At 35.7% G+C, this 13964-nt stretch overlaps 1 protein-coding gene across 9 annotated transcripts in view; it reads right to left on the reverse strand.

The window, feature by feature from the left end:
• Positions 1–9641: 9641 nt before the first annotated feature.
• The window catches only part of LOC100717288 (zinc finger protein OZF-like), a 74534-nt gene continuing 70211 nt past the window's right edge, over positions 9642–13964 (reverse strand). For all 9 annotated transcript variants that reach the window (XM_063260188.1, XM_063260186.1, XM_063260189.1 and 6 more), the window contains one exon: positions 9642–13755. In XM_063260188.1, the coding sequence (XP_063116258.1) occupies positions 12405–13755 (1351 nt within the window). In that variant the 3' untranslated portion in view covers positions 9642–12404. The remainder of the gene's footprint in view (positions 13756–13964) is intronic.

A 13964-nucleotide genomic window follows, 5' to 3' on the forward strand; every position in this document is an offset into this window, starting at 1 on the left:
GCCGCTGCCACCATCATCCGGGGATTTGAAAATGGCGGCTGTGCAGGAGTGAGCCAATCAAAGAGCAGGTAGCGGTTGCTAGGAGACACAAGTCCTGCCCCTTCCCCCTCAGCCCTAAAGGTCCATTAGAAAGGGAGGGAAAATAATAGAATGGGAATTAGAAATTTTGGTTTTAGTTCTGACCCTATCCTGGAATCCTAGGAGGTATACATAGGTCTTTCACTGTTTATTAGGACTCTCACTGCAGGCGAAGGCAATGAACTGGAAGTATTTTAGGTCACTAAATCTTACTTAGCATTTGGAGAGAGGAGAAGATAAAAGTAATGACCTGAACTGAGGTTTGGTTATTGGCCATGTACATTCTAAATTGTTCCTGTGAGCATGGAACAATGTTCTCAGGGCTGTTTCCAGGAAATCAGTGAAAACTAGTTATTAGACCTCCTATCTTCCAAGAAGTCAGATACAGTCTCTCTGTGGGTTCCAGAAGCTCCTTTTAATGATGTATTCAGAGGTGGCCAATCTTTTAGTAATAATCACTGTCTGTATTCCAGGATGTTGATATGAAGATCTAGTAAAAAGCACTTTCTAGGGGCTGGGGATTTAGCTCAGCGGCATAAGCGCCTGCCTTGCAAGCAGGCAGTCATGAGTTCAATCTCTGGTACCGATAAAAAGGAAAAAGACAAAAAAAAAAAAAGTACTTTCTAGAGATCAAAACATTGTTATTTTAGGTATTCACTTGGGAACATTGTTTTCTTCAAGTATTCACAAGTACTTACTAAATTCCTACAGTAATATTCTAAACCCAGTGCTAGATACTACTGTATTAGTTCAGGAATGAAGGATGGAAGACAAATTTTAAACAACAAATTTGGGACACCATTGATAGAAGAAGAATTAAAGAAAGTGGGCTATATTGAGAGGTCATTGAAGACCTGGAAAAGGCAGATGAAATCTCTTGATCAATTCAAGAAATCAACTGTTTGACAGCTGAATGTTAGAATCACCAAACTCATTTTTTTTACCCTGCCAAGGACAGTACTGAATAGATCACATAGTTTTTGAATTGTTACTATAGTCTGAGATTTGAAGAAATTGGTTAAATTTCAGTTTTCACATATAGAGTCAGGCACTAAATCTCCCTTCCTGAGAAGCTATTATACATGTACCACTCTACTATGATATCATTAGCAGTTTCAGGAAGACATCTAGGAGGATAAAGTTGGATCAAATTAAATCTTTATTTTTAGGAGGTTTTTTTTGAGGAGTTACCATAAAAATGTGTATACTGTTTGTAGCCCCTTTACACTCCCATAACAATGAGGAATGGATCCTCCCCACCCCTGCAGCCTCTTCAGCATTTGTTACTAATTTGATTTCATTAATTTAGCCATTCTTTCTGGAGTGAGATGAAATCTCATTTTCCTATAATTTTTTGAATGGCCAGTGATGTTGAACCTTTTTTTCATGTATTTACTGGCCATTTATATTTCTTCATCTTAGAAATATCTCTTTGTTTTAGCTATCCAATTTTATTGGGTCTTTAAAATAGGGGGTCTTCCCAAAACTCCATTGAAAGGCTACTAGATATAATAAATAAATTTAGGAAATGTAGCTGGATACAAAATCGATACTCAAAAATCAATAGCATTTCTATACACTAACAACAAAATCACTGAGAGAGAAATAAAAGAAGCCACACCCTTCACACTAGCAACCAAAAAAATGAAATACTTAGGAATTAATCTCGCAAAAAAGTAAAAGATCTATATAGGGGAAATTATAATACCCTGAAAAAAGAAATTGAAGAGGAGCTCAGAAAATGGAAAGACATCCCTTGTTCATGGATAGGAAGAATAAATATTATAAAAATGGCCATTCTCCCAAAACTATTATACAAATTCAATGCAATCCTAGTGAAAATATCATCATCATACCTCATAGATCTAGAGAAATCACTCGTAAAATTCATTTGGAAACAGAAGAGACCTAGCAAAGGCAATTCTAAGCAGCAAAGGCAAGGCAGGAAGCATCACAATCCCTGATTTGTAGTTATACTCCAAACCTACTGTAATAAAATCAACATGGTACTGGAATAAAAACAGATCTGAAGATCAATGGAATAGATTAGAAGACACAACCACAACTACCAACACACGCAACCACCTTATCTTTGATAAAGGGGCCAAATGTGTTCACAGAACCACAGTCTCTAATAAATAGTGTTGGAAAAACTGGCCCTCCATATGCCGAAAACTAAAACTAGACCCATGCCTATCCCCATACACTAAACTAAAATCTAAATGGATCAAAGATATAAATATTAAAACAGAAACACTAAATCTGTTGGAAGACAAAGTAGGTAAAAATCTTGAAGACATAGGGGTAGGTAGAGAATTCATGAACAAGAATCATACCGCATGCGAAATACTTCCCAGAATCAATAGCTGGGATGATGTCTTATTAAAAAGTTTCTGCATGTCAAAAGAAATCTGCACCATAATGAAAAGAAAACCCACAAACTGGGAAAAAATCTTAGTAAATTGTCCCTAAGACAAAGGATTTCTGTCTAAAATATATAAAGAATTTTAAAAAATCAGACCTCTGAAATTCAAAGACCCAATCCAAAAATGGGCATCTGAGATGAATACACACTTCTCAGATGAAGAAATACAAATGGCAAATAAATACATGAAAAAATGTTCATTGTCATTGGTCATTAGAGAAATTCAAATTAAAACCACACTGAGATTCCATCTCACTCCAGAAAGAATGGCCAGGATCAAGAAAACTACCAACAACAAATGCTGGAGAGGCTGTGGTGAAAAAGGGAACTCTCCTGCACTGTTGGTGGGAGTATAGACTGGTGCAACCACTGTGGAGATCAGTCTGGAGACTCCTCAAAAAGCAGAGATTGGAAGTCCCATTTGACCCAGCTATTCCACTTCTAGACATATTCCCAGAAAAATATCATACCACAGTGATATATGTGCACCCATGTATATAGCAGCACAATTTGCAATAGCCAGATCTTGGAAACAACCTAAGTGTCCATCAATTGCAGAATGGGTAAAAAAGTTGTGGTATTTTTATACAGTGGAGTACTACTCAGCTATAAAGAATGATCACATTGAGATATTTATAAATAAATGGACGCGACTTGAGACCATACTCATAAGTGAAATAAATCAAATTCACATATATAAATACCATATAGTCTCCCTAGTGTAAGAAATGGTAAGAGTATATAAGAGTTTATGGTAATCATGGTTCCCCATTGCATTGCTTCAAAGCCTTATAATGATTGCATTCATTAGTTGAAATGGTTATAGCCTGATTTGTTTGATTTTATTATCTGTGATAGTATGAACAGCTATTTTGAAGAAAATAAGACACTAGAATAGCCAGTGCTGATTTAATATCATCTTACTCTGAATCCTACTATGCTTGTGTTCTTCTGTTTCCTTTGGTTCTATCATGATATATCTTATTGGATATTATTATGTGTGATAGTATAAAAAATTTTCTATGGAAAATAAGATAACATAGTAGCCATTGTTCATTCTCTGTTATTTGGTTCTGAAAGCCCTGTAATGCTTTCATTCTCTTGAATGGTTTTATACTGTTTTGTTATTTTTGATCGTATATGAAGTTATGCTCAACTATTTCAAAGAAAGAGACATTATGGTAGTCACTGTTAATTATGGGTTGTCTTGTGGTAAAATGCTGTGTTGCTTGCATTGTTCTGATCTGATCTGCTTTGTAATGTCCTCTTTTGTCTTAATCTCTTTAAAATAAAATATAAAATAGGGGTGCTTTTTAAAAGTTCTTTATATATTAGAAATATTAGTCCTTTGATGAATAGAAAGCAAATTTTTTCACATTCTGTAGGTTATCTCTTTACTCTATAATTTTCTTTGCACTACAGAAGCTTTTAAATTTGGGTGACCCCATTTGTTGACTCTTAGTATCTTTTTCTCAGTATTATTTCTTATGCAACTGGGGTTCTGTGTAGATAGTCTTTGTCTACAAATATGTCTTCAAGAGTTTTACCTATTTTGTCTGTTAGCAGATTTTATTTTTTTAATATTTAAGTCTCTGATCCATTTTGAATTTAGCTCAGTGCTTTGTAAGACATACAGATTATGTTCACTCTTCAGCATGTGGAAAGTCAGTTTTCTGAGTACCATTTGTTGAGAGGGCTGCCTTTCTTCCATGAAATTATTTGGTCCCTTTGTTAAAGATTAGGTAGTTGAGTGTGCTCAGAGCTATTTCTGGATCTTCCATTCTGTCCCACCAATCCATAAGCCTCGGGTTTCCCCCCCCCACCCAACAACATTCTGTTTTTATCATTGTAGCTTTGAAGTATAACTTCACATTTGGAAGAGTGATGCCTTCTACCTTTGCACTTGTTGCCCAGAATCCAGAATCGCTTTTGCTACTGTAGGTCTATTCTGGTTCCATATAAATTTTAGATTGTTTTTTCTAGTTCTGTAAGGTATGCTCTTGGTATTTTATCTGTAATTGCATTAAATCTGTATAACAGATATGGAAACATAGTCATTTTGACCATATTGCTTTTATATATCCAGGAAGAGTGGGTATCTTTCCATTTTCTAATATCCTCTTCAATCTCCTTTTCCAAGTACTGTAGTTTTATTGCAGAGGTCATTCACTTTCTTGATTAGTTTAATTCATAATTATTTCATTTTTCTTGATGCAACTGTGAAAAATTTTCCCTGGTTCTTTCCCTAGTTTCTCTCTCTTTGTGAGTTTATTATTGACATACTCAAATACTATTGTTTTTTGAGAGTCAAATTTGTATCCTGCTCTGCCACTGAATTTGGTTAATTCCAGAAATCTTTTGATTGAATTTTGAGAGTCTTCCTTGTACAGGATCAAGTTATCTGCAAATAATAGTAACTTAAATTATTCCTTTCTATTCATATGATTTTATTTCTTTCTCTTGCCTGATGATTCTGGCTAATATTTTGAGAAATATATTGAACAGGGGTCATGATAGTGGACACGTATCTTGTTCCTGATTGTAGAAGAAAAGCTTTCATCAAGACCTGTACTTTTCTGACTTAATAGTGTTTTATTACATGTTTAATTTGATATTGGATTATTAAAAATTTTATATCTTCTTGGTTCAGCTTTGGTAATTCATATGTATCTAGGAATTTATTCATTTCTTCTAAACTTTCCATTTTATTAGAGTAGAAATTTTCAAAGTAATTGCCAATGATAATATGCATTTTGCCAGGATCAATTTCGATTTTAGATTTTTCATTTCCATTTGTATGAATTTAAGTCTTTTCTTTCCTTACTTTGGTTGGATTAGCTAAGGGTTTTTGTTTTGTTTATTCTTTCAAAAGACTAGCTCTTCAATTCATTGCTTTTTTGGTCTTAATTTCATTAATTTCTGCTGTGATCTTTATAATTTCTTTCCTTATCTTATCTTTGGATTTGGGCTGTTTTTTAGGACTTTGAGGTGTATCATTAGGTTCTTTAATTTGTGCTAATTCTGTGTTTCTAATGGGTATGCCCCGCTATAAACTTCCTTCTTAGGACTGCTTTTGCTGAGTATCAGGTCCTGACCTAGATCCCCAATCTCACAAACAAGTGTACAGCAGAGATTTAAATACAATGAGACAAGTGATAGGATTCTAGGGCTCCAGGAGGGTCAAAACCCTTTAGTTGAGTTCCAACAACTAAGACAAATACTTCTCTGGACTGCCCACTTTTGTTTATTAGGTCTAACAGCGGGGGCAGGGAAACTGAGGAAAGCACTGGCAATGAGCAGGACCTTGGGAGTTACTTCAAGGACATCTTCAAGTAATGAATCATGTCAATTTAGTAGAACTGTCTTGTCATGAAAACATGGTAGGAGTGAGACTGTAGGAGTAATTTCTGCTGCTACAATCTTTATCTATTTAATTGATGTTTGAGCCAAGTGTCCGCAGCTGTGGCCTTATCTTGCCCTTCGAGGTATCTCCGGCCTCACAGGCTGATACAGGCCTCAGCCAGGACCACTGATTCACAGAGGTTCACTTACTATGAATCAGCTCCTGTTATCAGGCTAGGGGCCGAGGCCTAGGACACACTCACAGATAAACATAGAAAACCAATTATTTAATTTTAAATCCTGCTCAGAGCTGCTTCATAGTGGTCTCCAACAACTAAGTCCCACTGGTTCTGGCATGTTATACTAGCATTATTGTCTAATTCTAAGAACTGCCTAATTTCTTCCTAATTTTCTCTGAGACTTATGATTACTCAATAGAGTATTATTTAGTTTCCCATTTGCATTAATGTCTCTTGTTTTTTTGTCATTGACTTAAAATTCAGTGCACTATGATCTGATAATATTCTAAACTTTTTCTGGGTTCATATTGAATCATTAAAATTTTAATATATGAATTTCTTTTTGAATTAAATGTTTCTTGTATACCACTTATTATTGGGTTTTCTTTCTTTATCCACTTTACTATTCTATATCCTTAGATTGAGGAGTGGAAATCATTCACATTGAGAGTTATTACTGATAAACACCGACTTATTACTGTCATTGCATTATTTTTCTTTTGCTGATTTCCTTATTTATTTCCTTTTTCTTAGTGACACATCTCACCAGACATATTAATTCTTTCTCACTTATTTCATTGTTGGCTTTACTACCTCTTTCTATGATATACTTGAGAATTTCTGTTTGGTGGTCATTAAGTTCTTGATGTGCTTCTTGTCATGGAAATAGCTTATTTCCATGGTAGTATCAATTCTGATGCAATTTTCTAGGATACATAAGTTGGAGTCAGAATTTACCTTTTAATTGTTGAAATACTTTACTTCAAACCTTCCTGGTTTTTATATAGTTTTGTTGAGAAGTCTGCTTTAATTTTAATCGGTTTAACTTTATATGTAATTCATTGTCTTTCTGTAATAGCATTTAAAATTTTTATCCCTGTGATGGACCTCTGAAACTTTGAGTGTAATGTAGCCTAGAGTAATTCTCTATTTGTTATGGTCATTTGTATTGTACACATCTCACTTGTCTATGTATTTCTTTTCCTATATTTGGAAAGTTTTCTGCCATTCTTTCTGTGAGCAGGTATTTTATATCATTTTTGCCATTTTATTTTTCACTTATTCTGATTCTCTTAGTCTTCATTACATCATTGAGAAGATGTTTTTTTTTTTTTTTTTTTTTTGTTTGTTTGTTTGTTTTTTTCCTTTTTATCAGTACCGGGGATCGAACCCACGACTGCCTGCTTGCAAGGCAGGCGCTTATGCTGCTGAGCTAAATCCCCAGTCCTTGACCCATTTTTTTCTTAACCACAAGCCTTTTGGTTGATGCCACCCATACCAGGGTACACCTTCCTATAATAGACACTACTAAACCCATCAGTGGACTGATTGTCACACCATTACTCCATTTTGACATACCTAGATCTAGTCACCTTCTGAAAGCCTCATCTATGAGCTCATGATTTTTTCTTTTTAGGTGAGAGGGACATCAAAATATAAGTCCTAACATTTCACTCCTGGCCTTCAAAATACTCATGCATATCCCTTCATGTAAAAGGCATTTTATTATCTCTAAGAGTTGCCAAAATCTTTACGGTTTTAACACTGCTGAAAAGTTCAAGTTCAAAGACTACGCTGAGATTTAAGGGAAACTATTAGCTGTGAGCATAATTAAATACTTTGCTTTGAGAAGACTTCAGAGCACCTGTTCTAGAATGGTGGTAGCCTATAGGTGTCGTTTCTTGGGACTGAATTCACAGCATTCAGCAATTCAGGCACAAAAGTTTTAAATCATTCTGGCATTTCGTCTTGTTGGGGACCACAAATCATAAATTAAAGATAGAATCTGTCTGAGGCCCATGCTTGCCCTGCCTTGTGGGCTGGCTTGGAATGCGAAAACTCCCATTTTCTCCCAGTGACCACTGAGATCTTGATGGTTAGTGACCCTGTGGTGCTTACAGGGCAGGATAAGACCTGCTGAGGAAAAAACAGGGATGGCTAATGAGGGAAAGGATCTTACCTGTTTCTTTAGGGATGTTAAACTTGTTCATGCCACTGCTACTTCCATGCTATTCTGGGAAAAATCACCCTCCCCCTTCCCTTGCACTTTTCACTGGAAAAATAAAAGTGGGCCAGCTGAAAAGGTCTTTTTTTCTTTGTCCATCCTGAGGCACTGACTTTCCATCCCCCCTTTTATGCATTACTAAATTTGTTTGTTTTTTCTTCATCTTTCACTGTTTCATACAGGCAGTTGGAGATCTTCGCCAAGTGCCCAGCCACCACATCCTGTCTTGTGTGGCCTGTAGGGTCCTGAAGGGGTGGTGGGAGATTACGAAAGACAAGACACATAATAAAAGGAAAGCTGGGACTGGGTGGGACATAACTTCTCTGGAGAGGCAACAAAAACCCAGAGTAGTCAGTCTGTGTCTTTATTTAAACACAATAAAAAGAGGGAAGTGTGTGATGGGGTCCAGAGTGCAAGGTCTTAGTGTTTTGCTGAGAACATGGAAAGCAAGACAGTTTAAGAGGTATCTGTGCTATAGTTAACAGCGAGAAACACCAAGGCCAGACACCTGCTGATATGCAACTGAGCTACAGGTCAACTTTGCTCCATTACCAACAACTTGTTCATATGGCTTCCCTCTGGTGGTCCATGTTCTCAGAGTTGGCCTTGCAACTAGCTCCAAATGTGTGGTCAATCTCCAGCTCAGTTGCTGTCCACACCCGGCATTTGCTAGTTTCTCAGCATAGATCTGCTAAAACCCCCAATAGTAGCCATGACAGTGACATGTGACAATGAAACTCCCAACCTACTAAATGTCTAGTATGTACTGATGTTCTGTAAAATCAAAGAATGAATTTTAGGAACAATGGAAGTTAAGAGCAGAGTATGTTTACTGAGAGAAAGCAAGCTTCTGTCAGGGAGAGAGACAGAAGGGGTCCCAAGTGGGCTGCCAAAGACTGTCCTTTCCGGGGACTTCTATAGAGTAAAACCATGAGGTGAGATGGATACAAGGTAGGGAAAACACAGAAACTTGCAAAGTGGGCATAAGGTGGGACTGAACTGTAGTCAACTAGTAAGATTAATTGCTCAGGTAAAATTGATTAAATAGGGTACAAATAGGGAAAGCAAGTCATATAGTAAAGGGGGCATGCTTAAATAACAGTGACTTTCTGTAGAGGATTGGGAAGGTGACTCCTGGCTTCCTCAGGGTGATAGGGAACTATTTAGACTACCAGTCCTTAGCATGTGGGTGTATTTGCTTTATCTTTGTCTTGAGATCTAGCCTATAGGGGGAGGCCTCTGTGAGCATTTACTGCCATAGGTGCTATCCTTATCTGGCATGTCCATTCCAGAACTTTTACAATTGTAAGCTTCATTGTGTCTAAGATGTATAACAGTACCAATCATACACAGCAGTTCTGAATTTCATGTTTGTGATACAGCGATGGATACACACAAATATAGCAATCCCCATGGAAGAAAAAATTACTATGAGGTTTATGGTTTTGGTGAACAGTGTTCTGTGTTTGACTTTGTCAAATGGAAGGACAATTTTGGAATAGAAACAATGATGAAATGCAATTTGAACTTATGTAATCATACAGGCAGTGAGTAAAACTAATACAGGCTTTTATTGCACCTTATTAAAGTTTTAATAAAGTACTGAACCACATCAGCAGGTTTTTCATTATTTACTTTGAGACAAAGTCCCATTAAGTTGTCCAGGCTGGCTTCAATTCTGTTTCAGGTTTGCTTTTTAAGTGGGTTGGATGACTTGTATGATCTAAAATTAAAAACAAGATTTTTGATTCTAAGATGGTAGCAAATACATGTGCTCAGGATAAAAGGTCTTCTATTTATTTATTTATTTGGTCTTTTTCATTTTTGTTGGTACTGGGGATCGAACTCACAACCGCCTGCTTGCAAGGCAGGTGCTTATGCCGCTGAGCTAAATCCCCAGCTCCAGGTTTTCTATTTTTACTATCTGATTTCTGCCTGGACCAGCAAGCAGTATGTACTATGCAACTTGCTGATTACAGTAAGGAACAGAAGTGAACTACAATAAAATAAACTTGTTCAAGGATGTAAACATATAGTACTCTACAATGCAGTTGATTTTATGAATTACATGAGATGTTCTGTATTTCATAATAAAGTAGACAAAATATTTGATATGATATTGTCCACCAGATGGCTAATTTAACTGTCTTAGTATATAATTAGATTATGGTAAGGTATACTGTTCACATTAGATATTTAATGTATTTGTCACATTTTCACTTTAGGATGGACTCATCAGAATGTAACTCTATGGGAAACTGAGCAGCCACTGTGTTCATAGAGAAAACAATCCAGAATATTTTACAAAATACTTCCATGTTAAGCAGTAAAAAGGTAAAAACAAGGCAAAGATACCAGAGATGGGCTCAGAGACTGCACAAATCTTTATGTGATCGAAGGTATATATATCACTTCTTTCCAAAGACAGATAGGGTACTGCTGATGACCAAAAGGATATTGTATAAATCTATCTCTAAAGTTGCAAACCAAGACACAATCTTACTCATAAAAATAAGTCAATTATGTTTTTTACTAAGCTGATTTGAGAATCCAGGGTGAAAGATTAGTTTCCAATGACTGAATGTTATTCACAGTATCAAGGAATAAAGAATTTTGTTTCATAATGATAAACAGAAATCATTTTTCCCAAATTTCAAGACTGCCAAAAATTCCTTTGAGAATGTTCTGTCATACCATCATTTATAGTTTGTGGAGAGATTAATTACTACAATTCATTATATCATATTGTTTGCGAAAAGATATGATCCTGTTGCTCTGTGGTTGGTGGACTCACAGATGTATATTTTTGGTATTATGACCACCAAAATAAATCATGGCAATGCAAACATGAAAAGTAAAATTTTATACATATTATAATGGCTCTTGTATTAGAGAAAAAAAACCAGACAAAATTATGTACTGCATATAATCTGTAATTATCTTGGGATACATACAGATAGCTTCTCAGGATAAGGAAAACAAAGTATTTGCCAATCTACAAGTTCTCGAAAACAGTTAAACTATGTAAAACAAATGTACAAATTTATTTTGAAAATACACATTATAATTACAAATAAATAACACCCTGTTAAAAATATCTTTGTTAGAAAAATGGCTAAGTAGACAATATGCATCAAAAGTTTAAATACATAGAAGCTATTGGTAAAACTACAATGATTAGAAATACATTTCAATTTACCTGTACAGCTAACATGGTACAAAATAAAGAATGATTTATCAGTTATTTTTCTGAAAAGATAGTATTAAACTCCATACTATTGCTTATAAGAACACGCAGAATTATGTCAACACATTTATTATTAAAAATGATCTTAGAAATATGTAATCCAGACATATACATTAAAAGGGAATTTACTATATTTATATTTTAGGCTATCTCCAGTTGTGTATTTGCTGGAAAAATAATTCATAACCCATTTACATATAACTTAATTGTATAGGTTTGCTCTACATGAGAAATGTTCAAAGTCTTTTAAAATATAAGCTATAATTGAGAAGTTTGTATGTTCACAGGGTTTTGACACAATATGCATTTCATGTGTAAGACAAATAAACAATTATGCATACCTCTTACATTAACTGTTACCACAAATCTATGTTCATTTGTAATGAGTAACAGCAAAATGGTTATAGAGGTGCTCTCACAAAATACATGTTAATACAGTTTCTTCACTATGCAATTCCATGTTTGCATGAAAAGTCATGTAAAAAAGATTTCTCACATACTGTTATTTATACTGATGCTCCTTGTGTTTGTGCATTTTTTGACAATATGGAATCACAAAATACTTCCTCACATTATGAACCTAATTTCTCTTTAGTGAGAGTTCTTCCCATATTTCAAGTGGCAAAAAATGGAAGGGCTCCCACACTGTTCACTTATGTTCAGATTCTCCTCCCTCAGGTGAATCCTTTCAGATGCAATTCGTTTTTGTTTTTGTTTTTTGGTACCAGGAATTGAACTCAGGACCTTGAGCTTGCCAGGCAGGTGCTGTGCCATTGAGCTATATCCCTGGCCCTCACATGCAATTTGAATACACAGAAAAAAATAAAAACCTTTCCCACATTGCTGACTTATTTTCAGAGTCTACTATACGTATTTTCATATGTAATGATACCTGGTGGTACTGAAAGACTTTATATTGGTTACAAGAAAGGGTTTGCCTGTACTTTCAGTCTTTTAAGGTCAGTGCAACGACTTTGTATATTTAGGTCAACTTCTTTTTTACTTTTACAATGTGTTGGAATATATGAAAGCTTATATACATAGGCTTCCTCATCAATGTCATTTCTTTCATGTATTTGACAGTACCCCTGTGTACTGAATGCACTGCCATATTGTTACATACATAACATTTCCACCCAGCATGAGGCCTTCATTTATTTGACAATTTCCATGTGTATTGAAAGCTTTTCCGCATTGGTTACTTACGTAGGGATTCAATCTAATGTGAGTTCTTTCATGTTTCTGATAAGTGCAGCGTCTGCTGAAAGCTTTCCCACACTGTTTACATACATAAGGTTTCTCTCCAGTGTGAGTTCTTTCATGTATTTGACAATTACCATGTGTTCTGAAAGCTTTCCCACATTGCTTACATATGTAGGGTTTCTCCCCAGTGTGAGTTCTTTCATGTATCTGACAATTACCAAGTGTGCTGAAAGCTTTTCCACATTGCTTACATGCATAAGGCTTCTCTCCAGTGTGAAGTTTTTCATGTTTTTGACAATTACCTTGTCTGCTAAAGGCTTTACCACATTGCTTACATACATAGGGCTTCTCTCCAGTGTGAGTTCTTTCATGTTTTTGACAATGGCTGTATGTTCTGAAAGCTTTCCCACACTGCTTACATATATAGGGCCTTTCTCCAGTGTGAGTTCTTTCATGTGTCTGACAATTGTCTTGTCTGCTGAAGGCTTTCCCACATTGCTTACAAACATAGGGCTTCTCCCCAGTGTGAGTTCTTTCATGTATTTGACAATTACTATGTGTTCTGAAAGCTTTCCCACACTGATTACACACGTAAGGTTTCTCCCCAGTGTGAGTTCTTTCATGTCTTTGACAATGACTGTGTGTGCTGAAAGCTTTCCCACATTGCTTACATACATAGGGTTTTTCTCCAGTGTGAGCTCTTTCATGTATCTGAATATCATGGAGAGAATTAAAAGTTTTTCCACATTGTATACATACACAGGTATTCACTTCACTGTGACTTCTTTCACAGATCTGAACACAGTTGGGTGCACTGAAGGCTTTCACATCTTGCTTATACACAAAGGATTTCTCTTCAGTGTTACTTCCTTCAATGCCTTCAGAGTAGGATCTTTCACATTGGTTATATTCATAAGGTTTATCTCCAGGATTTGTCTTTGTATGCTTCTGAAAGGACTGGAAGTCAGTGGAGGTTTTTCCATGTCTGTTATTAGAGAGCTTCTCTTCATATCCTTGATAGATTTTCGGTCCAGTGTTAGTCATGATGGGCACATCAGAGAATGAATGATTCATTGGTGGCTTTCGACAAGCAAGATTTTCACCTGGTTTGGTACCAACTGCTTTCATGTGCACATTAGTATCTGAAGTCCAAAAAACAGTTTCACCATGTTTTTGACATAATTTATATCGACAGCATTTCTCTACCTCTTCACTTCTGTAAAATAATAAAGATAACAAAACAAACAATCATATTAGTAAAAGTGTCTTCTTACTAATGATTTACCAGGAGGAGATCAGGTCTGATGTCTCTTAGACTACTTAATTATAAATTCACTGTATTCTCTGGATGATGCTGTGAAAACAGCTTTCAACAAAACAGTAGCAATTCACTTGGGAGTTTATAATAGAATGTTTGACATACAT

The sequence above is a fragment of the Cavia porcellus genome, unplaced genomic scaffold (genome assembly GCF_034190915.1).
Source record: "Cavia porcellus strain 051 isolate PalLab524CR breed Dunkin Hartley unplaced genomic scaffold, mCavPor4.1 scaffold_13, whole genome shotgun sequence".
Lineage (NCBI taxonomy): Eukaryota > Metazoa > Chordata > Mammalia > Rodentia > Caviidae > Cavia > Cavia porcellus.